Source organism: Streptopelia decaocto (genome assembly GCF_964273445.1).
Source record: "Streptopelia decaocto genome assembly, chromosome: 7".
NCBI classification, from domain to species: Eukaryota; Metazoa; Chordata; class Aves; order Columbiformes; family Columbidae; genus Streptopelia; species Streptopelia decaocto.
This window is the reverse complement of record NC_138661.1, coordinates 65665331-65690440: the sequence shown is the minus strand read 5'-3', so window position 1 is coordinate 65690440 and position 25110 is coordinate 65665331. Positions and strand designations below refer to the sequence as shown.

Sequence of the window (25110 nt, the reverse complement as noted above, 5' to 3'; positions counted from 1 at the left end):
AATGGCAATATGTGATCTCTTAGTCAAGAAAATGGAAAAAACCCCAGCAATAGCAGAACTGCAGAGAGAGGCTACAGTAACAAGGATCAGTAGCTGTTGTTTTTCAGGCTTTGTCTGCTGGAGACCTCTGATAAAGAGTAATATACAGGTCTCAGGGAGCAAAACCTTGGTGTCCCATGTAGAGCTATGAGAGAGACTCTTGCCCCACTCTGGAATCTTCTGAAATCCCACTTCTGGAATCTTCTGGTTTAAATGCAGAATTCCTTGTGGGATGTATCTTTACAATTCCCTTTGCAAAATGAGTGCCTAAAACAATAGATCCATATTCAAAAGTAGATGAACTTGAGATGGATCCATATGAGAGGGACACTGTGAATCCACTTTTTCATCCTCAGCACTTCCACCTGCTTTATTCACTTCCAGAACTGGGGTGTCCCTGCCTCTTGTCATGGAAGGATCTTCCTTGCACCTCCAGCCATGAAAGAACCAGAGGTAATTTGGCTCTCACTTTTGGTCCATAGTGTTAAAGGAACTTTGTTTCCAGGAAAATGAAAAAATCTGAAGATGCATTTAACATAAAAACATTTGGGGTTTAAAGATGGTAAATCAGAATCCTTCTGACCACTATATGCGTGATCACAGCTGTGAATATACATAAAATAAATATTGAGTTTAATTCTGCTTCTTACATCAGGTCAAGGTATGTAACGCATGCAGTAGCCAGATAGTGGGGGATTTTACATTCCATTTGATATCTGCTGTCATCTTTAGACAGATGAATCCCTTGTTTTAATGCAAGTATTTCACTTCACTTTTCAGCGCTGCTTTAGATCTTATCTCATACTGAAACAAGTTATTTAATGAACCTGAATTACTTTTGGAGTAAGACATCCCTTACCTACTCATTTTCTCGCTAGTCAGATGTGTAAAACCTAAGTAAACTTGAATTACTTTCTAAAGACCATCCAGGCTTTTTCCATGATGATTTGTTCTGCTTCTCTTACTTTCAAATGGCCTTTTAATTGGCCATTAAACTAGGAAATTATGGCTGATTAGGATCAATCCGAATGCAATGCTTTGGACCGACTAGCAATTTGAATGCCCTTCTTTTAGACCCCATGTTACTTCTGCTTTGTCAAGTAAAGGTCACTTTTAGCTGCATTGGCAGGATGCTTCAGTAACCTTTGCCCTTCAATTCTTGACCCCAAATGTCCCACAGCCATGACTAGTTGCAGCAAACGGGACTAGTTAAGAAGCTGCAATAAGGAACATCAGAAAAACTCGCTTGGTTTCCCGATTCATGGCAAATCATGCAGTGCAGTGGTATAGGCTTCCTTTCAGCAGAAAATTACTTCCTATGACCCCAAGTGGAAGAACAGTTATTAATAATCTTCACCTCTTGCCCTTTGAGCTTTCTACGTGACTGTCACCTGTGTTAAGGTTTGAGTCTGGGTGTCTTGTGAAGAGGGAGGCAGGATAACATCACACTTTTTAAAATCCAGGTGAAGTAAGTCCATCTACCAAACTGATTTTGGAGGAGTTACGTAAGAATTGTATCTCTTTGAAGATATTTCTCCTTGGTTTTAGGCCCAGGTTATGAGCTGGGGTGAAAGGTAGACTTCTATGGGTTCAGCTGTATCACTTTGCTTTCTGGAAACTGAAGATGTGGCTGTGTGCAAAAATATTTTTAACAGCCTTAAATGATGCCATTAGGAAACTTTGTACGTTTTAAAGCTTACATTTGTTCAGAACTGTTTCATAAAGGCATTCACCTCTTCAGTAAAAGTCTTTCCTGCAATATCATAATCAAAATTACAACAGCAGGTGAATAAACACTCATGGACTGAACTGACACTTTGACACAACGTTCACCCGCATTCATTAATCATTTGCATCTCTCTAACAGTTTATCCAGTTCTGGTGGTAACTTGCAGTTCCTAGTAGTGATAAGCAGCAGAGCATGGCATGAAATAAGAGGCTGGAAGAAAATATTTTGCCACTGAAAATAAAAGAATAAAGGTAAATGCTCCATGGATACCACTTCTGACTGACAATCTGATGATCTAGAATTATTCTACCTACCGGCAAATAAACTTGCAATTATTAATTTCTGCTGTAGGATGCAGGCTTGCTAGAAAAAATAATCAACTATTGTTGATTTAGTGTAAATAAGGTGCTGGAGAGCTACTGTACCCAGAAAATCAATAGGGCTTCCTCTATACCAGAATTACAAATGATTTCATAGCACACAGAAAAGATAGGGTGGTTTAAGTATTCCCAAAGTATGAAATAATGGCCTACAGTGATGAAAAAATGCATCTAGGCTATTTGAAGCTGATGGGACTTCTGTGAGCTTTAGAGCAGACTTAATCAGAAGATATCATTTGACTGTGAAAGTTTTAAGTCAATGCCAGGCTAAGTATTGCTCTCAGGAATGCAATCGACTGATAGCAATAGTTAAGAAAGCATTAGATAACAGAATGGTGAGAGATATTTGAAATTAGTTGGAAAGAACCAGCAATAACACATGCAACTACCAATTACAGTAGCAACGATCTCTCCAGCACATTGACCTTCTTTAGCAGAGCCATTTTAGAAGCTGAACCCCTTCGGAAGTTGATAGTTTGAAAAATCTTTAAGTATCTGATGCATTTGGATCCTACTAATTCACTGGGGACTATTGTACTGTATTATTATCTGGGGGAAGCCTCTGTGAATGCTCGTCCCATCGTATGACATCCTGTCAGTGGGTGCACGCAACACGAGCTGTGGAATCTCAGTTCTGCGCTCATTCACAGCCCAGGGAGAAATATTGTCACCTTTATGCCTCTTGGGTTGCAGAAGCAGCTGGGAAGCAGAGCGGTCCTTGACATATGGTGGAGTAACCTCTCCTTCTTAGGCAGGTTTTTTAACTCGCGCTGTGCTGATAAGGCTCTTTATAGAACAACCCCGTGCTCGAATAACCGCATAACACAGTGTACTGTGTCCTCACTTCTGCCTTTCCTCATTTGCCTGACATACTCATCTCTATCAGAAGCAAGAGAAAGGACTGGAGTGTTCTAGTGTTCCTCTTCCATGGGGGAAACAAAGGAATTTTTTTGGCTGTCACTTCTGGGATGATGTGCAGGAACTACAGCAGAAATCACAACCCAAAGGAATTAACACCAACATCTGTAGCTTTGCTTGGGACCTTACTTCCCTCTATAATTCTCCCACTTGTGACTTCAGAGAAAAGGGGAAAAGACTTGCAAATTTCTTCTCAAGAGTAATACTGACTCACATTTGTGTATTACCTACTCCTAAATCTGTAGAAGATCCCAAAGATAGCCCAAAGGAAGCAAAACTTCCTTGAAGTTTCTGTACCATTTTCCTCTTTCTGTAATGACTTACATATCCGAAGTTCTCACCATGATGTTCTGTAGATATTCTGAAGCCATACTACTATTGAACTACTCTCTTCATCCTAGACACATCTAGTTCATCACATTTTGACCCTCACTCAACCTTGAGTGACTCACCTATGTAATTTTTACTTTGGTGTCTACCACAGGGTAGCTGCTACGACCACCTTCTACTCATGGGTGGCTTCATGCCCTACTTCTGATCATTGTGGCAAACTTCCTTGGTTTCATCTCAGTTGGTTCCAATTACGGTATTATCTAGTTAGGCACAAGCCCTCTGCTATCTTCTTGACATGACCCAAGATATTTGACTTTTAAATATAGGTAGTTACATTCTTCCAAAACACATTCAGTTCAGTTTTAGCGTTATGGAAAGCTGAAGTTCTTGTTCTGCAAAAATTACGTTGGGAAAAGTGCAGTGGAAATAAATGATTCATTACAACAGGTGAAAATGCTTTTGCAGTTGTGTACTATTTGGTCAGGAGGTATTTTTATTCTAGACTTTCCTCCTGGGTTTTATTTCCTAACCCCATAAATGCAAAACGTCCTACACACACTACCAGGTTTCCTTGTTGAAGGTGGGGAGTAGGACCAGCACTGGAAGTCATGGTGTGATTTACCCTATAATTTGTTCTGCAAATAAGTTTTTTCTGCAATACAATTGTAGAAACATGTAAAGACGTGTCTTTCTATTGAACTCCGGTAAAAAGATGGTAATAAATGATAAAGTTCAGTGACACAGATAGGACTGAATTTAAAATCTCTTGTTGGAGTTTTCGTATTTTGAAAACAGTGAGATTCATTAGCTTATTGGGCCCTAATTAAAACTAAGGTACTTAATCTGAGTTAATCACCTAGGCTTATTTTTTTCCAGAGCCAATAAAGAAATAGGCACTTCAAGAGATTATTTAACCCATATCTCTTAAACAGCTGTTTTGAGATAGGACTGGTACTATCCAGTCTAGATAAGTAGTTGGAGGCACTTACCTCTGTCACTGACTACAGAGAAACGTGAACAAATGGCTTAGATTGAAAGCTTTCTATAACTAGAGAGGCCATTCTGAAAAAAATAATTAAGTGCTTCAATTTTTTATTTTAATCTGATTTTATATGAGCCTTTAAGCATCAGTCCACATAACATCAGTAACAATGAAAAAAAGTTTGCAAAAGCTCTCCATCAATTGTCAGGAAATTCTCGCTTATATCCAGCTTTTGCACTGATTTGAAGTATCATTTGGTGCAAAAGGTTTGCCCTTTCTGCCTCAATTTTTGATCTTCACAAGGGAATAATAATAATGCTGTCAAAATGAATAAAGAAGTTGTAAGCATCAATTCTTTACCGCTGGAAAGAAGTTTGACTTCTTGAGAAGAAAACGTACAGTTATGATCACAAACATTATTAACACTATAGTATAGCAGAAATAGTAATCATAAAATAGCTTCTGTTCAGTGAGATGCACAACAAAATGAACTAAAAAAGCCTTTCAGATTCATTTCAGACCATAACCTCTGTGTGTGTGGTGGGTGCTCGATACCTTGAAGAATGCATATGTAGCTAGGATGAGTTACATGCACAACTGCTGTGGGGCCCAGGGTTGCAGGGCAGTGAACTGCCTTTGTAGCAGTCATGTAATAACATTGCAGAATTCTGTAGAGGAAAAAAAAAAAAAAAAGAAAAAAAAAAAACAACAAAAAACAGGGTCTGAGATGCCGTAGTATTATTTACTGGGTTTATAATATTGTGAACTTGTGTGATGTTTGAAAGGCCAGAGTTTTTCAAATCAGCTCATGATTTGGAGGATGTAGCGGGACGCACCTGAAAGTGACGTGGTCCAAATTTTTATTAGTTATTCATCAACCATGAAGAGAAAACTGGGCTCCTTCTTGGATGTCTCAAGCTGACCACCAAAATAAAACAAAACCTGAAGGTAGTCAAGATCAGTAGTTGCTTTTGAAATGGTTGGTGACATACAATCCCTGCTCCAGGGAGCTTGCAATTCAAGACCCTGATCATTCAAACACTCATTGATAGATGGATTAAATTCAGTACTATAAGCTACACATGATAGAAGTGTAAGCATTTACACAAGTGCAGTCCACCATCCTACAAGACGCTGTATTAATTTATGATGTTGTCTGTATGCACAGCCTCATTGAGCTAAGATTACACATAAAGACAAGTTATTTGTGTGAGTGTTTGCAGGAGGGAGAAGCAAGTGTACAAACAAAAAGGATGAAAGTAATCAGGTAGTAAAACATAAAAACAGGATTTGAAGCCGATGGGAAGTTTGTTGTTTCAGAGAAGTCGCCGGGGGTATGGGGTTATGTTTTGCTTAATTGTTATTTAATGTGTCCTGTGGATTAAGATTTTCTTTATGAAATCCCATCTGTACCCCTTTTCTCTCTTGAGATCTGAGAAAATTCCTTTAATGCTCAGTTTGGATGGGCAGCACAAAAGGCAGCAGCAATCCTCTAAAGTGCAAAAAGCACGGAACAAAACAAAATATGTGTCTGCTTCTTTCCATTTCTCCTGCTGCACCCACTGAGCAAGCTCCGGAGGAGGAGCACGAGTGGAAAAAGTCCATGCACGGACCAGGAAAAGAATCTGTTTGATGCTTAGGTCTGGCCGCTGGCTGGCAGCAATGCAATTTTACTACACACGCTCTTTTTAAATCTTTTTTCCCCCCCAATCTCTTTGTGCAAATGGGGACGAATAGGAGCTGAAGACCCCCCCTAGCTCCCAGGCAGCAGCTCCCCAAAGGCGAGGCCGGTCTCATCCCAGGTGCCAGGCTCCATCTAGTGACTCAGCCGGGGATGACCGAGCGGCAATAAAGCCCTGGAGAATCTCCGGCCCGCCCAGAGGCGCCGTGCCGGTCTGTACCGGGCTGTACCACGCTGTACCGGGCTGTACCGCGCTGCAACGGGCTCTGCCGGGCTGTACCGGGCCGCCCCGTCGCGGCGTGGGAAGTGTCCGTCTGCGCCCCGCCGGTTGCGGGTACCAGGGACCGGCGGCACCGGCTCACCCAGCGCTCCCTGGGAAGTGACCGGGGCTTGCGGGGTCCTGCTCTGCCCGAGGCTGATTTCTCTTTACCGAGGTGTAAAAAAGGTGTAAAAAGGGCGAATTATCCTTCTGAAAAGGGAAATAAAGGATGGGCAGGGGCTAAGGTGGGTTGGCTCCCACACCTCCGCATGGCGGCGGGATGGGTTTGGATTTACACCCGCCCACCCCCGGTCCCCTTCCCGGCGCTCACACCAGGGCAGGGGTGGCGGGAGCGGCGGTGCCGCCCGTCCCGTCCCCTTGGGGACCGCGGGGGGTCCGGTCCCGGCCCGACGGGGAGAGGCGCTGCTGGAGACTCGAAGGAGGGAGAACTCGGAGGTGCGGATGGGGAGGGAGCGACTTCAGGGTGTCCCCTGCGACATGATGTCATCCGATCAATATTTTCGGGGGGAGTGACCGATCCCGACCAATTCCCGCTATGAAATGGGCTCTATATTGGAGCTGGATGCAGCCGAATCGATCGGGCTGATAACGAGAGAGCTATAAAAGGCCGGGGGGCTGGCCCGACGTACAGTCCCGAGGTACAGCGCAGCCAGCGCACGCAGCGCACGGCCGTCTCTCCGCTCCCCTCCGCGCCCCTCCGCGCCCCTCCGCGCCATGGAGCCGCGCCCGGCCGCCCTGGCGCTGCTCAGTCTCGCCGCCGCCGCCGTCTCGCTGCCGCTGCCCGACGCCGGTCCTCACGTTAACTACGGGTGGGGGGAACCGATCCGGCTGCGGCACCTCTACACCGCCAGCAAACACGGGCTCTTCAGCTGCTTCCTCCGCATCGGCGGAGACGGCCGGGTGGATGCCGCCGGTAGCCAGAGCCCGCAAAGTGAGTACGGGAGGCGGCGGGACGAGAGCGGGGCGGGATGGGGATGGCGCCGCGGAGTTAACGCGGTTTTTCCCCCTCTGTTCCCGCAGGTTTGCTGGAGATCCGCGCCGTGGCCGTGCGCACCGTGGCCATCAAGGGCGTGCGGAGCTCCCGGTACCTCTGCATGGACGAGGCGGGACGGCTGCACGGGCAGGTGAGATGCGACACTCCGGTCCTGGTAACTCTGTCCCGAGGGAGTTTTCCAGCCCGGCTGCCGCGCTGAAGCGGCCGACGAGACCAAAGAGCTGCCTTTCTTTTAACTGCTGCGGTTGGCAAAGGGTTAACAAAGCTTTCAGGTCCCTATCACACCACCCCCACTCTCTTTTCTCTATAGGACCGGTGATTCTTGTCACTGTTCCCGCCTGAAAGGCCGTCAGAATTATTAGAATTCAGCAAGGGACATAATTTAGAACGCGAAACGTGTGTTGCGTGTCCCCCCTCAAAATATGTTGAAAATACAATGCAGGGCAAAATTGCATTTATGTTCAAAAAGTTGAATGACCTGCTGACACCGCTTTGCCTAGTCACACTTTTCCCCTAGGTATGTCAGGGTTAGCCGGTCCTTATCAGCGATATAAACTTGTTTTTTAAGCCACATGAATAAGCTGCCAACTCTAGGATTTGAAGGGTAAGATTTAGATTCAATCTATAACTGAGTTATGGGAGCCTGAGTTTCACAGACCGACAGCTTTTTATTATGCCATAGTAAAGATGCAGCTTGATTCTGCTTTGATTACTCCAGCAAAATTCCTGCTGATTGAAATTGGGCAAGGACTTAGCCCATTGTCAAAATTCCAAGTGTCTTTAGTAGGAGCAATACTGATATACTAATGTTTTTGAACGTGTATATAACATATAGCTTTTCTGAGCTAGAACCAGTCGATGCAGTGCTAACGTGCATAGGTTTAGATGATACGGCAGGTCAATTATTAGCTTGATGTTTTAATGTATATCCCTAGCAAAACGATCGATGAAAACAAAGCACAGCCTGGATCCAGCTCCCATCAGAGCTGCCGGCTGGACTTTAGCAATCACAGAATTTTAAAGTAGCTTTCATATAACACTGTTTTGAAGGCATATGCATATACCTTGGCTGAGATTGCATTTGTTTGTATATAGTATTAATTGCAGGGTTTTTTTTTTTCTGAAAATACAATGGCATGTAGCCATGCCATCGTGTCTGCATGTTGTGGGCACCTGCTGTCACCTCTCTTGTTAACAGCCCAGGCTGGCAGCTCCACAGGTAATTCTCTGTCTTATCAGCGCTGCACTGAGGAGTGGAGGAACAAAAGGGCAAATACGGCATCTGGGGACTTGAACTGGGCAACCACTTGCACTCCTGAAACGTGACCTTTTTAACACTGGAAAACTAGTGACTAGGGTTGATTTTTGAATGTGCAGCGTGCCACGTTCTGTAGTTTAAGGGAAATGGTGTGACTGCTTAATACATTGACGTACTATGAATTCCTCCTGTGAAAAAGATAATCTGGTGCATTTGGTACTTGTTTAAAAAATACATGAGAGGTAATCCCAATGAAATTAAGAGAGAATTATATACTTGAGGCATGGAGGTGAAATCAATAACTTACTCATAATGTGCTAAGAAGCTTTTTTACTTCATCATCCTTGCTAGTGAGACTGAGAACTCATAGAAATAAGCCCAGCTAAAATTCAGCCATACATTTGTATCATAGACACGTATTTTTCTGAGCTATAGTGTGTGTAGAAAGATAAATATTGTGTAATTTAATTTGGAGAAAATGCCTTTTTAAAAATTACTTGATTAGTTTAAAAAGTGCTTTTATAAGACAAGCAAATGCATGCACTTAATTGTACTCCATGTTATTAAGGTTGTTTGAGAAAGGACTGAAGAGTATCAAATATGTTCTCCATTCAGACAGGCAGAGCACTCGTATAAAGGCATTTTTATCACTGCAACCTGAGACATAATCAACAATTGTCTTTATTGACCGTGAGTTCAACCACCTGTAGTGGCTGAGCCTGAAATAGCACCGGAGTTGAAAGAAATACAATGCTTGTGTAAGGATCTGGAAAGCTCTGACCTGGCGATGCAAATTCTTAATATACTATCCGTACAGTATATCCCAACTGTAATTCTCCAAATTCATACTCATTTTGTATATACATTCTTATATACAAAATCTTAACATGCTGGTATCAATTTGACAATTCTAACTAATGTGTAATGAGCAAATAACATCGCATTAACTGGTCTTTTGTAATTTTAGTAAATGCTGAGTAAAAAAAAAGACAATTACCTTTTTAGTATTGTTTTACTGACTGGCCATATTTACATGAGCGCTTGCTTTGTGCATTCTCCAGACCTCATCCTGACGCCCTTACACAGGCAAAGCTCTAACAGAGCTGGAGTTTTATAGCTGAGGATGGTTGGGTTAGCTCTCGTGACTGCAGTTAAGGACTGTCAGCAATTAAAGACAGTTTATCTAAATGACCACTGGCAGCTGAGATACTTTTTCCCTGTGCTCAGGACCAGATAAGTGTCATAGCTGTGGAGAAGTACACATCCAGGATTCAAAGCTTATTTGATATGACGGATGTGAATTAACTTCAGGAGTTCTGGATTAGGTCTTTTAATGGCCTCGTGAACCCAAATGTATACGATACTCAATGTGGGGGCGTCTATTAGAACAGAACAAAACAGAATAGAATAGAATAGAATAGAATAGAATAGAATAGAATAGAATAGAATAGAATAGAATAGAATAGAATAGAATAGAATAGAATAGAATAGAATAGAATAGAATAGAAAGGAGAGGGACACCCCCACTGTCAGCAAAGGGAAAGGACTGGTCACATCACAGGTTTATGTTGTGAATACCATGAGTCTGGTGGGTGTATTTGTAATTCTTGTTCCTCACTGCTGTTCAGCTCAGGTATTCCACTGAGGATTGTTCCTTCGAAGAAGAGATTCGTCCAGACGGCTACAACGTATATAAATCAAAAAAGTATGGAATATCAGTGTCTTTGAGCAGCGCCAAGCAAAGACAACAATACAAAGGCAAAGATTTTCTTCCGCTATCTCACTTCTTACCAATGATCAACACAGTGCCTGTGGAGTCCACAGACTTTGGTGAATACAGTGATTACAGCCAGGCGTTGGAACCAGAGGTGTACTCCTCGCCCCTCGAAACAGACAGCATGGACCCCTTCGGCATCACCTCCAAACTATCGCCAGTGAAGAGCCCCAGCTTTCAGAAATGACTCTGATCACACGCACACACGTGTTTTTAAAGAAACACGTGTTGTTCATGTAGGGATATTTTTGAACTTTTTTGTATAGTTCAGTATGGAGCCAGCCCTTCCCTTGCAATGTGTTGGAAGAGGTGAGTGCCCAGAGGCTACTCTATAGTCTGAAGAATTGCCTACCCATAGTTTTATTTGGAAAAGAAGGATTAAATAAGAAAAAACTTAGCAGCTTCATCAGAGTTCCTCCATTACCATGGTGATGAGAAAATAATCACAATTTTTCTACATCAACTTCATTACCATGTATGTTCACCTGCCATTTCTGCTCATAGAAGCAAATGCAGAAAGACTTTTTCCCAGTCACAGGGAGGTTAATGATCTCTTCAGAAGCCTTAAAGACAAACATTTGGAACAAAACACAGTGAAGGAAAACCTAGCAGATGTGGTTACTCAAACTAGAGTTAACGCTGCTTCTTGAAAACCTGCTGACAACGTTCTGGGAAAACTTCCTATTGAAAGCATACCACTGAAAAAACAATTCTGCTTGTATATTGTGCTTTTTCCTCCCTTAGGAAATAAGGAAAGAAAGGGAAACATTTCTTCCTTCCCTTATTGCTAAAGGGTACTTTGGAAAACTGGATCTTGATTTCTTTTATAGGCTGATTTGTGTTCACTGTGGGATAAGCATCGTCCAGCAGGGAGTTCTCATTGACAGTGAGAACTCGGTGTGCGGTTGGAAGAGTGCACAGAACTAGCATTTAGCAGATCAAATTAATGTTGAAATTAAGGTTCTGTTGTATATAAGCATGCGTGTCATTAGCAAACAGAGAGAAAAACTGAAAATGGATCATGTATAGGTCAAATCAGTTGCAAAATAGGTTTTCTGTTTAACCTTCAACCATCAGCAATTCTTTCAGGTCCCTCCCAGGCTTGATTCTGCATCAATGGGAATCAGGGAAGAGACAGTTTAGTGACTTAAATGTCACAGAATTGGGCCAGTCACACTGTTCTTCTTGCAGGAAGGGATTACGAGCACCTCGTGGCCAAAAAGCGGATGTCTGATGTCTTCAGTTCTGTAAAAATTGGATGAAGGAATAACCAAGGTGAAACTAAAGGAAAAAAGGAGCAATTCAAGAAAAGGGTTCGGGGATTCTACTAGTTTCCAAAGATTCATTTATAATAGAGATTTCTATACCAAAAAAACTCTACTGGAAATACTGGTGTTCTTCTGACCTAGCACTTCATATTTATAATTAATTTATTAAATACATACATCTGTTTATTTTGTTACTGTTATTTATGCTCAAAATTCTATTTATATACTCCTGAAGGTGGGTTTTTTAGTTGTAACAAATTTTGTGAAGTTTTGTAATCATGAAATTTTAGCAAACAATAGCTTTTAAAAAATTCTGTGCATTATCAGTAGTGTAATGTGTACATTTGCAATAAAAAAAATCGTCTTCAACACCGAAATCTAGTTGACTCTTTTGTCACTCCTTTAGTCGAGAGACTTCAAGGAGCTTTGGCAAACTGGGGCACCATGTGAAGATGGTGGCTCTTGTGAAGGTGATGAAGCTGAGGTACCACAGGCAAAGACATGGAGACACAAAAGGGTTTTCCTAAAACTGGGCGGTGAATGCCAAGGCTGGAATTTGAGTGTCTCTGCTGACAGTTACTGATGAGCTCCAGGTGAAACAGCAAGTCTAAGAAAAGTATTTATGTTACGGAAGGGTTTTGGAAACAGCTCATTAAATGTTGACCTTGGGATGCATGAAGGTCACTCCATCTAGTCTTCAGTTATTATTCACTTGATAAAACAAATAATTGAATTCACTTTTAAGCAGTGTGAGTGTGCTCTGATGTTTTCCTCACATTCCTCATCATTCAACCATAGAATAGAATCATTGAGTCATCCTTAAGATGATCAACCTTAAGATCATGAAGTCCAACCATTAACCCAACACTGCCAAGTCCACCTTCAAACCATGTCCCTAAGTGCCACATTTACACATCTTTTAACTCCAGGGATGGTGACTCCACCACTGCCCTGGGCAGCCTGTTCCAATGCCTGACAGCCCTTTCAGCAAAGAAACTTTTTGTGATATCCAACCTAAACCTCCCCTGGCACAACTTGAGGCCATTTCCTCTCATCTTATCGCTTGTTCCTTGGGAGAAGAGACCAACCCCCTCCATGCTCCAACCTCCTTTCAGGTAGTTGCAGGTCTAGGACCACAAGTGCTGCCCGCAGGCATCATCAATTATACTTCACCTGTGATAAAGCAGTCATGGATTTGCATCTACTCTATAAAAAAAAACCCTGCCATCATTAAAAACTGCCATCCACAGTGCTCTGGCAGGAAAAGAAACTGAAGGTTTCTGCTTGGAAATGTCATGAGTCACAGAAATTGCAGGTTTCTGGGCTGGCAAACATCTCCCACAGTGTTTCCCATTCCCCTTGGTGCTGAGCCATTGCCACACATCCGGAGGGCTCCTGTGCCTCGGGTACTGGGAAACGTAGTCCTGATTGTCATGGTGTTCTAATCCAGAAGTTGTTCATTTCCACCCTTGATCAACCCCAATATTTTATTTGAACACTGGATATCTTTCATGACCCTTTTCTAAAAAAAAAAAAAAAAAAAAAAAAAAAAAAGTTTATAATTAAACAACAGCAACAACAACAAAAACCAAACCCAGAAAATGAAATAAAATAAATATGAGCTTTCAAAGTTCGGTCAAAAATCCACTTTAAGTTTTCTGCTAAAAAAAATGTGGAGTTTTGATGGGAAACATAGCAAATAACAGAGTCCAGAGGGTATGCTCTTTGTTTTAACCAATGAGGGTTTTTTTTTTAAGTAAATGTAGTGTTGTTGTTTGCGAATATTGCTCCAGAGCGCAAAGATGAGCAACCTTGCATTTGTGCACAGCATCTTGAGCTCTCCGGTGCCTTTATTTGCTGATGCCTTTGGGTTTGCCTCTTCCGCCAGCAGCACAGGGTTTCTTACTGCAACAGTGTGGTTAGAGATGGTTCAATATTTATTCAGATGGAGGGAAGAATGCCAGGAGAGAAATTACCCACACCGCTTCCTGCAGCGCTTCGATTTTCCTTGGAGATTTCCCATCCAAGCTCTGACCAGTTCTGGCTGTTTTGCTTATGAAAATCTGACAAAGCAACAGCTTAAGGTAGAAGGATTACTGGAAAATGCTTTTTCTTCTCTTTTTTTACCATCAGACACCTGACTCGGTCAGGAACTCGCTGTGCAAAACCTCAAAACACCATTGCCGATGGTTCTGTGGGAATGTAAACATCAGCACCACCAGTCACTATATACGTCCCAGTTGATTATCGTTTCTCAAAGACAGTAGAATTGCAGCGCTTTCATTTGAAGGAGAACATTTTACAGCCCTAGAAAGGTTTTTAAAGGTCAGGTGTCAAATGTCTCCTTGTGAAGTCTTGGTTAGAAGCTGTGATGTGCAAATACGAGTTGTTGGAGTAGTGGGAAGGCTGGAGGAAAGGAGATACTGGGTATCTCCATTTCCACTCTGGGGAAGTGTGAAAAGCTATAAATCTTTCATTCAAGAGCCATAGTATCAACTTAGCTCTGCTCAAAGCACCAAAACTATGTTAGCGAAAATTTTGGGTCCACTCTTTCTACTTTGTATATGAATGAAGACACAATAAATCAAATAAATGTGCTCTATTTTCTCAAAAAGGTATGGAAGCCAACCCTCCTTTTGGGCAGCTTCAGACGTGATGAGAGCAGAGATGTGTTTCACCTGGAAGCAAATGGGATTGCAAAAAAGACATCACTGTGACTCTGAATTTGGGGTGAATTTGTGACAGTCTAGGAACATAGAAAGTTTATTGTGAACCCTGTTGGATGAAACTGATGGTTGAAGGTATGTAAGAATGCCCCAAAATGAAACCAGTGTTTTGTAGTCTTCTTGCCAGGACATTATTACATTTTCAGCATTTTTCATCAATCCCACTATCTACTGAGATCAAAGAACTTGTTTTTTTATTAGCTTCCAAAGCAAGATGTAAATTGTAGAGGAAACCTTCAAAGACACCTTGAATTTCCATTGCCTTTAGTGAACAATATGTGTTTGCTTGTGATTGTGAGGTTGTAGAGCAGGTAGGTGTCCACACCTGGCAACCTTCAGTGATTTCATGTGAGATCCAGTGATACCGAAGCTTTAACTTAATGCAGAAAATGAACTGGCCAACTGACAACAGTCACTCTGTGTAAATCAGTAAAACCTGTTGCAATGGAGCATTTTTAATGAACTGTGATTGCTGCATCTGCTCGGCTAAACCTTCAGTAGCACAACTTCACTTCTGCTCTAATGCAGTTTTATTTTGTCTTTAGACCCATCTCTTGATTTTAAAGCCATCTTTTCGAGTCCTCTGCCCTCCTGTGTTTGATTCGGAGGATAACAGAGCCCCATAGCCCTGGATCAGCAGACTGCTTTGTTATGCCCACACCCACATTTTTATTGAGTGTAAGTCTCTGGAAAACATTAACATTAAAATGTATATTTATAAATGAGTGTAAATGCTTTATTTTAACAGTGTTGGTCTGTATACAAGAAATAAATATTGTAGAAAACAGTCTAGAATGGCACACTAAAGTTTGGTTTGGGTATTTACATGGAAAATATTTACATTTTGGGTATATACACCTAAAAAATACACTACTTGAAAGTCAGAAATGTTTCAGGTCGATGCAAAACTGGTTTGTACTGGAACCCAGGACTAGTGCGGCTGGAAACGAGCCCCCCAGCTCACTCCTTGTACTTTGTGTGCATGAACCACCTCCTGGGTTGCCCGTACAAGTTAAACCATCCAGAAAATCAAGAAATCAGACAAAATAATTCCTCGGTTATATATATATGTTTTCTCAGTACCATAACTCGCATTTTCATAGGAAAAAGACCAAAATCGATCCTTTCACTGCAGCTATTTTTTTTTTCCCGCTCCCGCTTTGGGAAAAGAACTGCAACACCTTTCTCATATTAAAGAAAATGTTGAAGATAAGTTGGAGCTGAGAAGAAAGCAGTTTCATATTCTCCTAAGCGCCATCCATGAACTTCAGCAAACCCTGGAAGACGATGAAAAACTTTCAGAAGCTGAAGAACCTCAAGAAGCTCAGATGGAAACAGAGACTAAACAGCAGATGTAATATGAAGACTACTGACTATACTATTGAAGAATATCCAAGTGTCTTCACTTTGTATTGAAGCCAACAGTAAAAGGAATGGAACCGAAAAATAGTTTTCTACTGCTTCCGTGCATTTTTACACAAGCACCGGGCTCGCTGCCGGAGCGGACGGGACTCGAACAGCGGTCCCCAGAGCACCGGCGGCGCTCGGGCGTCCCCTGATGGGCAAACGCCTCCTCGGCGAGGGGCGGGGCGAGACGGAAGGGGGCGTGGCCAAACCTCAACGAGCCACGCCCCCGATGCTCCCGTACAAGCGGGGTAGCGCATGCGCACTGGCCCCGCGCTCTCCGCGGCCCCTCCGGCTCGCCGTCCGTTCCCGGCATGCCGAGCGGCGGGGCTGTGAGGGCGCCATGGCGGCGGCCGCATCTGAAGGCTCTGATATGTTTGACGAGATCGTGATGGCAGACGAGAGGTGAGAGTGGTGGGGAAGCCTTGGTGGGGACCTCGGGGAGCGGGATTCCACCCGGGGAACGGTCGGTCTAGGTGGGCAGAGGGGCTTGGCCTGGGCTCCCACAGTCGGCGGTAGGAGCTGAGAGGAAAACCTGAGGGGCGAAGGGCAGGTAGTGAGCCTGAGGAATAGCGGGGGAATTCTCCCCTTTGTTCTTGCTGAGTGACCGGTTTGCTTGATCCAGCACAGCGTTGCCCGCCGGGCAGGGAGGGGATTGTCCCGCTCCACTGGGGCGGCCTCACCTGGAGCACCGAGTGCAGGGCTGGGCACCACAGGATAGAAAGGATGTAAAGCTACTAGAGAGCGTCCAGAAGAGGCTACGAAGTTGGTGAAGGGTTTGGAGGGGAAGCCGTATGAGGAGTGGCTAAAGTCACTTGGTTTGTTCAGCCTGTGGGCAGAGCTCATGGCGGCTACAGCTTCACCAGGGGAGCAGGAGGAGCAGGTGCTGCTCTTTTCACAGAATCACAGAATGTCAGGGGTTGGAAGGCCCTGGAAAGCTCATCCAGTGCAATCCCCCCATGGAGCAGGAACACCCAGATGAGGTTACACAGGAAGGTGTCCAGGCGGGTTGGAATGTCTGCAGAGAAGGAGACTCCACAGCCTCCCTGGGCAGCCTGGGCCAGGCTCTGGCACCATCACCGGGAAGAAGTTTTTTCTCATATTTAAGTGGAACCTCTTGTGTTCCAGTTTGTACTCATTACCCCTTGTCTTATCTTTGGTTGTCACCGAGAAGAGCCTGGCTCCATCCTCCTGACACTCAGTCTTTACATATTTATAAACATTAATGAGGTCACCCCTCATCTCCTGCAGGCTAAAGAGCCCCAGCTCCCTCAGCCTTTCCTCATAAGGGAGATGCTCCACTCCCTTTTCTGTAATGACCAGTGACAGAACCCGAGGGAATGGCAGAAAGATTTACTAGAGGAGGTTTAGGCTGGACATTAGGAAAAGGTTCTTCACCCAGAGGGTGCTGGACACTGGAACAGGCTCCCCAGGGAGGTATCATGGCCTCAAGCTTGACAGTGTTCAAGAAGCATTCGGACAAAGCCCTCAGACACACGCTGTGAATTTTGGGGTTGTCCTATGCAGGGATGGGAGTTGGACTTGATAATCCTTGTAGATCGCTTCCAACTCAGGACATTCTATAATTCTATGATCTTGGCTCTTCCACTGTGTGGGAACTTGACCCAGAGTTGGGAGCTTGCAGTTATTCTGATGGAAGTACTGCACTGGATTGTAGAGTGCGTAATTCTTGGCAAATTGTTGTAAACTGGTTTAAAAATATCATAGTGTAAATGCATCTTAATTTAAAACAATGTCATGTGATATTTCTAAATACCTACAGTTGTATTTTGGAGATGATGGAGCATGTTGGGTATTGGAACAGGCTGCCCAGGGCAGTGTTGGAGTCACCATCCCTGGAGGGGTTTAAAAATACCTGTAGACGATGTCTTTAGGACATGGTTTAGTGCCAGTGTTGGGTTAACAGTTGGAGTCAATGATCTTCAGAGTCTCTTCCAACCAAAATGATTCTATGGTTTTGTTTCTATGAGTTGCTTGTGTGCTGTGTGAGTGTGATATGAAATGAAAACAGGTGCTAAAATTGATCTTTCTGTCCTTACAGGTTCCATGGTGAGGGGTATCAGGAGGGGTACGCTGAGGGCAGTCACGTTGGAGTTGTTGAGGGAAGGAGGTATGGATTGCTGCACGGTGCCAAGATCGGCTCTGAGGTAAATGGGAAAATACTTCGGAATCGCAGTGGTTTTGCCATTGGAAAATAACTGTTAGGCAAAGCCCGATGTGTTGGTAGTCTGAGGCCTACTTATAGAATCATAGTTCTGTGTATTGCTGCACTCGCAAAAAGATGTCCCTGCATCAGTAAGGCTTTCTAGAAATGAAGGGCCTGAAGAGTGCTAGGGAGGCACCTTAATTTGTCTCATATGACCAGCTTGAGTTTATCACAACATGACGTGTGTTCAGTGATGTACAGTGTAGTTCCAGTGTTTTTGACATGAACTGTTTTTTTTCAGCTTTGATGGGAAGCTGTTCCACAGGATTCATGGCAGTCTTTAATTCAAGTATAGCACCACAAATATGAATCTGTTCCATCTATTGAAGACCTTTAGGTGATTTGGCAATTTGCCCTTTTGGTATTTTCAGGTTTCAGAAAGTTAATTGTCTACAAAAAGAACAGTAGCAATGGTATTAAGCCCCTTTGAAGTGAAAACGGTAACCTGTCAAATTCTGAAAGGATGGTTATTTTAAAATTTTGGTTTGCATTTGAGTGTGATACAGATATATACAGTGATGAAATATTTTCTTACTTATACTACATCTGTGTAGTTCTGAGATGAGTATATTAAACAGCAGCCTCCAAAGCTGGATAGTTATATACGAAATGGTCCTAGGCAGACCATAATAGAGAAGTGCTCTAATCTGCTTTTGTTGGGGAAGCTCCTGAGGACAGTAGGACTGTAGACAGTGAGTCATGTTAAATGAAAGAGCAACTTGGGTAATCTTAGACCTGTCAGCCTATTTGTGTCATGGGCAAAATGATGATGCTGATCTGATACTGGCCTTGCTTGACAGAGAATTAAAGCAAGATGTTATAATTAAAGGATATCTGTTTTCAGACACATCGCTCAGGCAGGAGTAGACACAGTGTCTGCTTGGGCTCAAGCATAAGATTAGCCCTGTGCCCTTGTGGCAGACCAGTACTAATTAAGCTGAGGAGTCTGTAACTAAGTGTCCAAGGGCCAGGTGTGTTTTACTGTTGTAGCTTGTTTTTAGTGCAGGGGTAACTGCTATATCTGTCAGTTGTCTCCATTTTCCTTGGGTCTCTAAGCAGTTTTGAGGCATGCAAGTTGAATTTTTGTCAAGAAAAAATTAAGTGGAAGCCTCACTTCAAATATGCTTGAGCACTTAATGGAATGTTAGGTTCCAAACCAATGTTTGGGCCTTAAAAAGAACCTCCACTGTGTACCTTAACAAAAATAACTAACAGCAAACTGGAGCTACCAAAGCATCTTAAATAAGTTAATTTTCAACTGTCTCCCTACTGCCAGACTTTAATGAAGTTTGGGGTTCAAAGCATGTATAGTATCGCTAGTGTCTTGCAAAATTGCTTTTTATGCTGCCTTTTAAATATTTTGTCCTCTAATGCTAAATAGATTCTTAGAAAAAGTTTTATGTCTCTTGTACTGTGTAGTCCAAGTAGCCCTCATCTATCCTACCCTTATTTACTAAACTTTCCAGCATAGAAACATCTTTGTATATCCAGTGATTTGTTTCCTGAAGAATGGGATACAGCACAGTGCATCATTTTTGTTTGACTATGTATACTATATATTTTGTTTTGTTTTTTTCCTCATGACGTTCTTATAAATTTGCAGATTGGCTGCTACCTTGGGTTTGCACTGACGTGGCAGTGTCTGCTCCAGAATTGCACAGATGAAAAGAACAGGTGAGGTTAAAAAAATGAAAATGCTTTTCCTTTAATACTGTTTCAAATTGTAGTGTCCACTTTTGTCTCTTCCCCAATAAAAAAGACATACTGAAAAACAGAAGAAAGGTGAGCAGAGGGCCACTAGAGTGGTATCAGATGCTGGACCATCTGATACTGAAAAGAGAAGGGAACTTGGTTTCTTCAGCTTGCAGAAGAGAAGACGGGGAGATACCGGGTTGTACCACATCAGGGGAGGTTCTAGACAAGGTGGATACACGTTCCTTGCAGAAGTGCAGAGTAAAAGAACAGTAGGCAACTTTCACAATTTGAAACAAGTGGTCCAGAGAGACTCTAGAAGCTCAATTTTTGTAGACTTTCAAAAACTGATTGGCCCTCAGCAACCTTATATACTGAAGGTGGACTAGGTGACCTTCAGCTGTCCCTTCCAACCTACATTTTTCCATGACTTCCATCCTCTTATACACGTTTTTTTGTTCTGTCAGTTTGGATTAATTTATCTGGCAAAATTGTGACCATACTGTCAGCTATTTCGATATGTGTTCTGGTGAGGTGTTTTTACTGCATTTCTTTATTTCCCTCAGTCATCTCATTAATAATTCTGAAGATTCTTGAATGTTTCTCAACTTTTGGCATTTAAAAGGGAAACCTTAATTTGACAGTTGTGCTACAGCATAATTTCTGATTATGGCTTAAATATGTATCAAAGACTCAGCGAGCTAAATGGGAGAAGGATGAAAGGCTGGGTTCTATGCTCTGAATTATTATATATTAATCTAAGTATTAGTATATTTTTCATACTAATGGATTGAAAAAAACTTCTGTAGTAGGCTCATTGTTTTTTCTGTTTTGATTTGATTTTTGTAGCAAAAAGATAAAGGCTCTGGATTCATTAATAGGGATGATTCAGAAATTCCCATATGAAGACCCCACTTATGATAAGCTGCAAGAAGATCTGGAAAAAATCAGAGGAAAATTTAAACAGGTTTGTAGGATTAACTTGTTACTTTAGCACAGAAAGAGTATTAATTGCTGAAAATATTTAGTCTCTAAAGCTGCTCAAAACCACTGCATTTGTGCAGAGGGATTATTGTTCTCCTTTTGAAATCACAGTAAAAATACTTGAAATGAAGTGAATTAAGTGAAAATACTTGAGAGTTGAAAATTCCTGAACAGGTAGCAAATGCAAAATAAAAGTACCTTTTAAAAGGAAAATTGAAAGTATTACTTGACAATTAATTAAGGAGAAAATAAATGAAGAAATCAGTTTTGTTGAACAATCTTATTGGAAAATAGATGCTTTGATACACTTCTGTGTATTCTTTTTTAGGTTTGTTCAATGCTAAATATTCAGTCTGATTTTAGAATGGGTACTGAAAGATCTTCATTAACATTTTGAATATAACAGATGAAGATAAACGTGGATGACCAAAGAAGAAACATTAAAAAAAAACTAGATAACTGGGAAAGTGTTTATCTACTCTTATTTAAAAAAAAAATAGTGAAGAGGTGCTAAGTATTAAAGGGGAAAGGGAAAAGCATTTACCTTGCATTACCTTGTTAAATGTCATTTAACATTTATTATATCCAGGTTCTATTTATAATCACTGAAACACCAGTGTGTAAACCTGATAAATAGAAATACGTGCTTTCATTCCTCACTACCCTTGCACTGACAGATTAATTCCTCAAAAGGAAAACAGATGCATTTGCAAAGTTTCCTTATTTAAAGGGTGTATGTTATTTAAAAATCTGTGTATGCAGATCATTCAGTTTACACGATGTGTAGATATTGTAGGTGAAGTAAAATATAAAAAATTGCTTGCAGACTTTGCAGGAGGGAACATTTTTGTGGATAAAGGGTAGAATGACAAATGAAGTCAGAATACGAAGGAGAAAGTAAGTAGCTGCATAAAGTAGCTGCAACTCACCAAAAGTGAGTGATGAGAGAAACGAGACTACCAAAAGAGTTCTGATACTGACATACTGTATTTATTAGTACCTTTTATGAAGGAATAGCTTTTTATGGCATAGTATGGCTTCATAAAGAGAGATTCGGCTACCATGAGAATCAGAAGCTGTACATGGGGTAAATTATCCTTAATAACTGGCTGCTGGGGTACTTTGTTTGTTTGTTTGATTGTCTTACATGTGCAACTGTTCAAAAGACTTTGTTCCACATAGTGAGTGTCAGAGCCACCTAGTGGAGATTGTTGTTGTGTTGTGTAAGAAATGAATTATAAGAGCTCACAAATATTTATATACCCTGTTTCCCCCCAAAATAAGACAGTGTCTTATACAATTTTTGCTCCAAAAGATGGTTGCTTTTTTACATGTATATCTGCCTAGACACTATTTAAATTGGCTTTTTAAATGAACTGTGACTAGGGCTTATTTTTGGACTAGGGCTTCTATTTTGAGCATACTCAAAAATCCTGGAAAATCATGCTAGGGCTTATTTTTGGGGAAACAGGGTAGATAAAAGTTGTTAAAATCATGAGTACAGAACATGTGAGCATCATATGGCTCTTCTAACTATATGGTGAATTTCTTTGAAATGAAGTAATATTGAGGTAGGATTTGTTTGTAGCTTGTTTTGTCACTTGAGACCTTGGAAGGGACATGACAACTTCGATGGTCCTTTCATTTAGGGCAGTTTGATTAGGCTGGCTTTTAATTGTTATGCAGCTAAGCCACCAGGAACCAGAACCAGCACCAAACTGCATGTACCTGAAAATAGAAGCAAAATAAAATAGCATATCCTGTAATCTCAATAAATAAGGTGGGCACAAAAGAAAAAAAAATACATACAAAAAAAAAAAGCTAATTTGACTTTATAATGACTTCAGAGAAATCCAAATTTGAAAAAGTTATCTCTGCATCCACAATGTGGTTTATTTTTCCACATCCAAGTATTTTACCTGTTTACTTAGAATCAATGAAAGATATGGGATATTCATCTGTGATTGACTCAAAATATTTTTTGTTGAAATCCGTGAATTGTGCTTTAAATAAACTCCCCCTGGATCTTGATCTAAAAAAGGCAGTTTTGTTGTTCTTCTGAATGATTGTACAAGGAGAAGGAAACACTGGAGGCCTAAGTATTCATGTTTTGAGTGTGACCTTTTTTGGAATCTTTGTACATGGTTTACAAAAATGCTTGTCAAAGCAAGGAAAGGGATGTGAGAGCTCCAAGTGTCTGAGAAACATTGGATTAATAGTAGTGTATGATACGTAAGTCATATGCAAAGTGCTACTGTAGAGATTGTATTGAAAACAAAGTTGTTTTTGTTTATGGAGAGAAAGGATCTTTGCAGGTCAAGCAATTCATGGCTGTTATTTTGAAAATTGGTCTATGGCTAATTTTCTTGTGTTGCTTTAATTTTATTTATAACAATTGAATTAATATTATTACAATAAACTATTATATAAATATATATGTATATGCATATCTTTAACTGTAAAGATTATAGCAACTAGGATTTCAAACTGGGATTTGCCAGGTTTAGAGTTGCCTGTTAGGTCTTTAATTTAGCTCCATGTGTGTGTACATACTGATGGAGTCTCTTATTCTACAAGTCTGTATTTTTCTGAATATTTTCTGTCTCATGTCTCGTATGGGCCTGATGGTGTTGATTAAATGAGGTATGGTTAAAAATGCTGTTGGATTATGTAGTCGTATATTTTCTTCAGTGCCAACTTTTTAAACTGTTTTCTTCAACAGAGTCATGGGGTTTTCTGTGATGTTCAGGGCTGTAACAGTGGAGTCCTCACAGCAAACTTTAGGGGTAATTTTTTTACTTGATTTACAGCTAAGGAGTTAAAGCCCAGGTTCCATCAAGAATATTGATTTGCCTTAACCAGTGTGAGACGCCTAACGTGACTTGTTCCAAGTAATTTTGCATGTTGAGTACTTGGATACTTTAGAATGTGTTTCTTGCCAACATCAAGAGTGGCTGTGAGTGCCTGGCTTTTTGCATGTTTGTATTTTTGCCTGTGTTTCTCAGATGAGTCACCTAGAAAATGAGGAACGTTAGCAAACACCATGTAAGGTATGCACTTAAGCCAACTGGAACACTACTGGGGGAAAAAAAATCCATCAAAATTTCAAAAACCAGTATTCAGCTTTTTGAAATACAAGTGTATGTTGTGTTTTGTTTTAGTTTTTTCTTTCAGTGCCTTTCCTGTTATGTTAACATCTTCCTAAATTCTGTAATAAATGAAAACAAATTCTTATAAATGGCTTCATTAGTTTCACACCCTATTTACTCCTCCTGTGTCTTGAGTGGTCAGGACTCTGGTGGAAGCACGTGTTATACTGTAATTAAAAACTATCAGAAGATCTGTGCACAGAGAGGATGAATAAAGCTTTTATGGACAATAGTCATTCAGATATTTCCTGGTTTCAATGCTTGACTCTGCAATCTAAGTGTTGCTTTAAAGACGGGGGGGGAAAAATGCAATCTTGTAAATGATAATATTGGCTATTAATTAGGTGGGACTTAGACATTGTGGCTCTGTGCTGTATCTTCAAACAGGTTTGAGATTTTGCAGGAGCATGTGATTTGTTAAGACCAGTTACGGTAGAAAATTTCTGCTAAATTTATTGAAGTTGTTAAGACTTAAAAACGTATCGCTGGATTCATCGCCTCTAGTTGTTGCTCAGTAGTCAGGGAGGAGTGTTCGAAACATTTCACTTACAAATGTCTGACTTGCCTGGGCTGCGTTGGAGCTTGTTTTGTTTCTTCATGATCATCTGCCAGCTGAAACTGTGGAATACAGCATTTTATTAAAAGGTGGATACAAAGCTAATTTACTGCTAGTGTGCTGAGATCATTGCAGTCCAGAAGACTTGTAATTTTTCTTCCTGTGGTATGTGATGAGTACAAGAAATAGTGAGTTTTGAGGCATCAGCAGAGAAAGGTAAACTCTGACCACAGTGAATTCATTCCCTGCAGAACTGCTGATTCAATGCCGTCTTATAGCCATGGGATCATCAGCTGCTAATACCAAATCACCCATCACTAGAACACATAAATCTGATTTTGTAGGTTATCTGTGTCATTGTAGTAAAAAAAAAAAAAAAAATAGGGTGGAGTTTGTTAAAGCTTCCTAGTAAAATACATGAATAAAACACTAGTTCTAGCTTCATTAAGCAGCATATTTTCTTTCCATTCTTTGTAAGCTGTAAGTGGAAGGGATCAGTTTCAGCTTTGAGTGAACATCTGTAATCAACAGCAATAGGTGAAATAAATCAGAAAAAAAATCAGGGTTGTTGACTTAAAAATCAACCCTGTAGGAGTAGTCTGGCTCAGTTACTTTTTTCTGCAACAAGATTGTGATAATTTACACGTGGATGTGTAAGCAAGGTCTGGCTTCCCAGTTTGGTGTACCTTGTTTGGTTATGCGACTTTTGATCCAATTGCTCTTGTGGTATGAAAAA

The 25110-nt window shown here is 41.3% G+C and overlaps 2 protein-coding genes across 7 annotated transcripts in view; both read left to right on the top strand.

Annotated features, from left to right (window-relative positions):
- Positions 1-7056: 7056 nt before the first annotated feature.
- FGF19 (fibroblast growth factor 19) lies at positions 7057-10555 on the top strand (the record flags this gene model as incomplete). Its single annotated transcript, XM_082057833.1, has 3 exons — positions 7057-7273; positions 7363-7466; positions 10223-10555. The coding sequence occupies 3 exons, from the start codon at positions 7057-7059 to the stop codon at positions 10553-10555; spliced, it is 654 nt and encodes a 217-aa protein (XP_081913959.1).
- Positions 10556-16052: 5497 nt separating this feature from the next.
- Positions 16053-25110, top strand: part of LTO1 (LTO1 maturation factor of ABCE1) — a 31152-nt gene continuing 22094 nt past the window's right edge. For 4 of the 6 annotated variants that reach the window (XM_082057416.1, XM_082057414.1, XM_082057413.1 and 1 more), the window contains exons 1-4: positions 16053-16171; positions 17829-17934; positions 19597-19667; positions 20535-20652. In XM_082057416.1, coding sequence (XP_081913542.1) covers positions 16110-16171; positions 17829-17934; positions 19597-19667; positions 20535-20652 — 357 coding nt within the window. In that variant the 5' untranslated portion in view covers positions 16053-16109. Of the gene's footprint in view, positions 16172-17828; positions 17935-19596; positions 19668-20534; positions 20653-20997; positions 23361-23479; positions 24702-25110 lie in introns of those variants that run through there. The other 2 variants (XM_082057415.1, XM_082057411.1) reach the window with 2 other exon arrangements.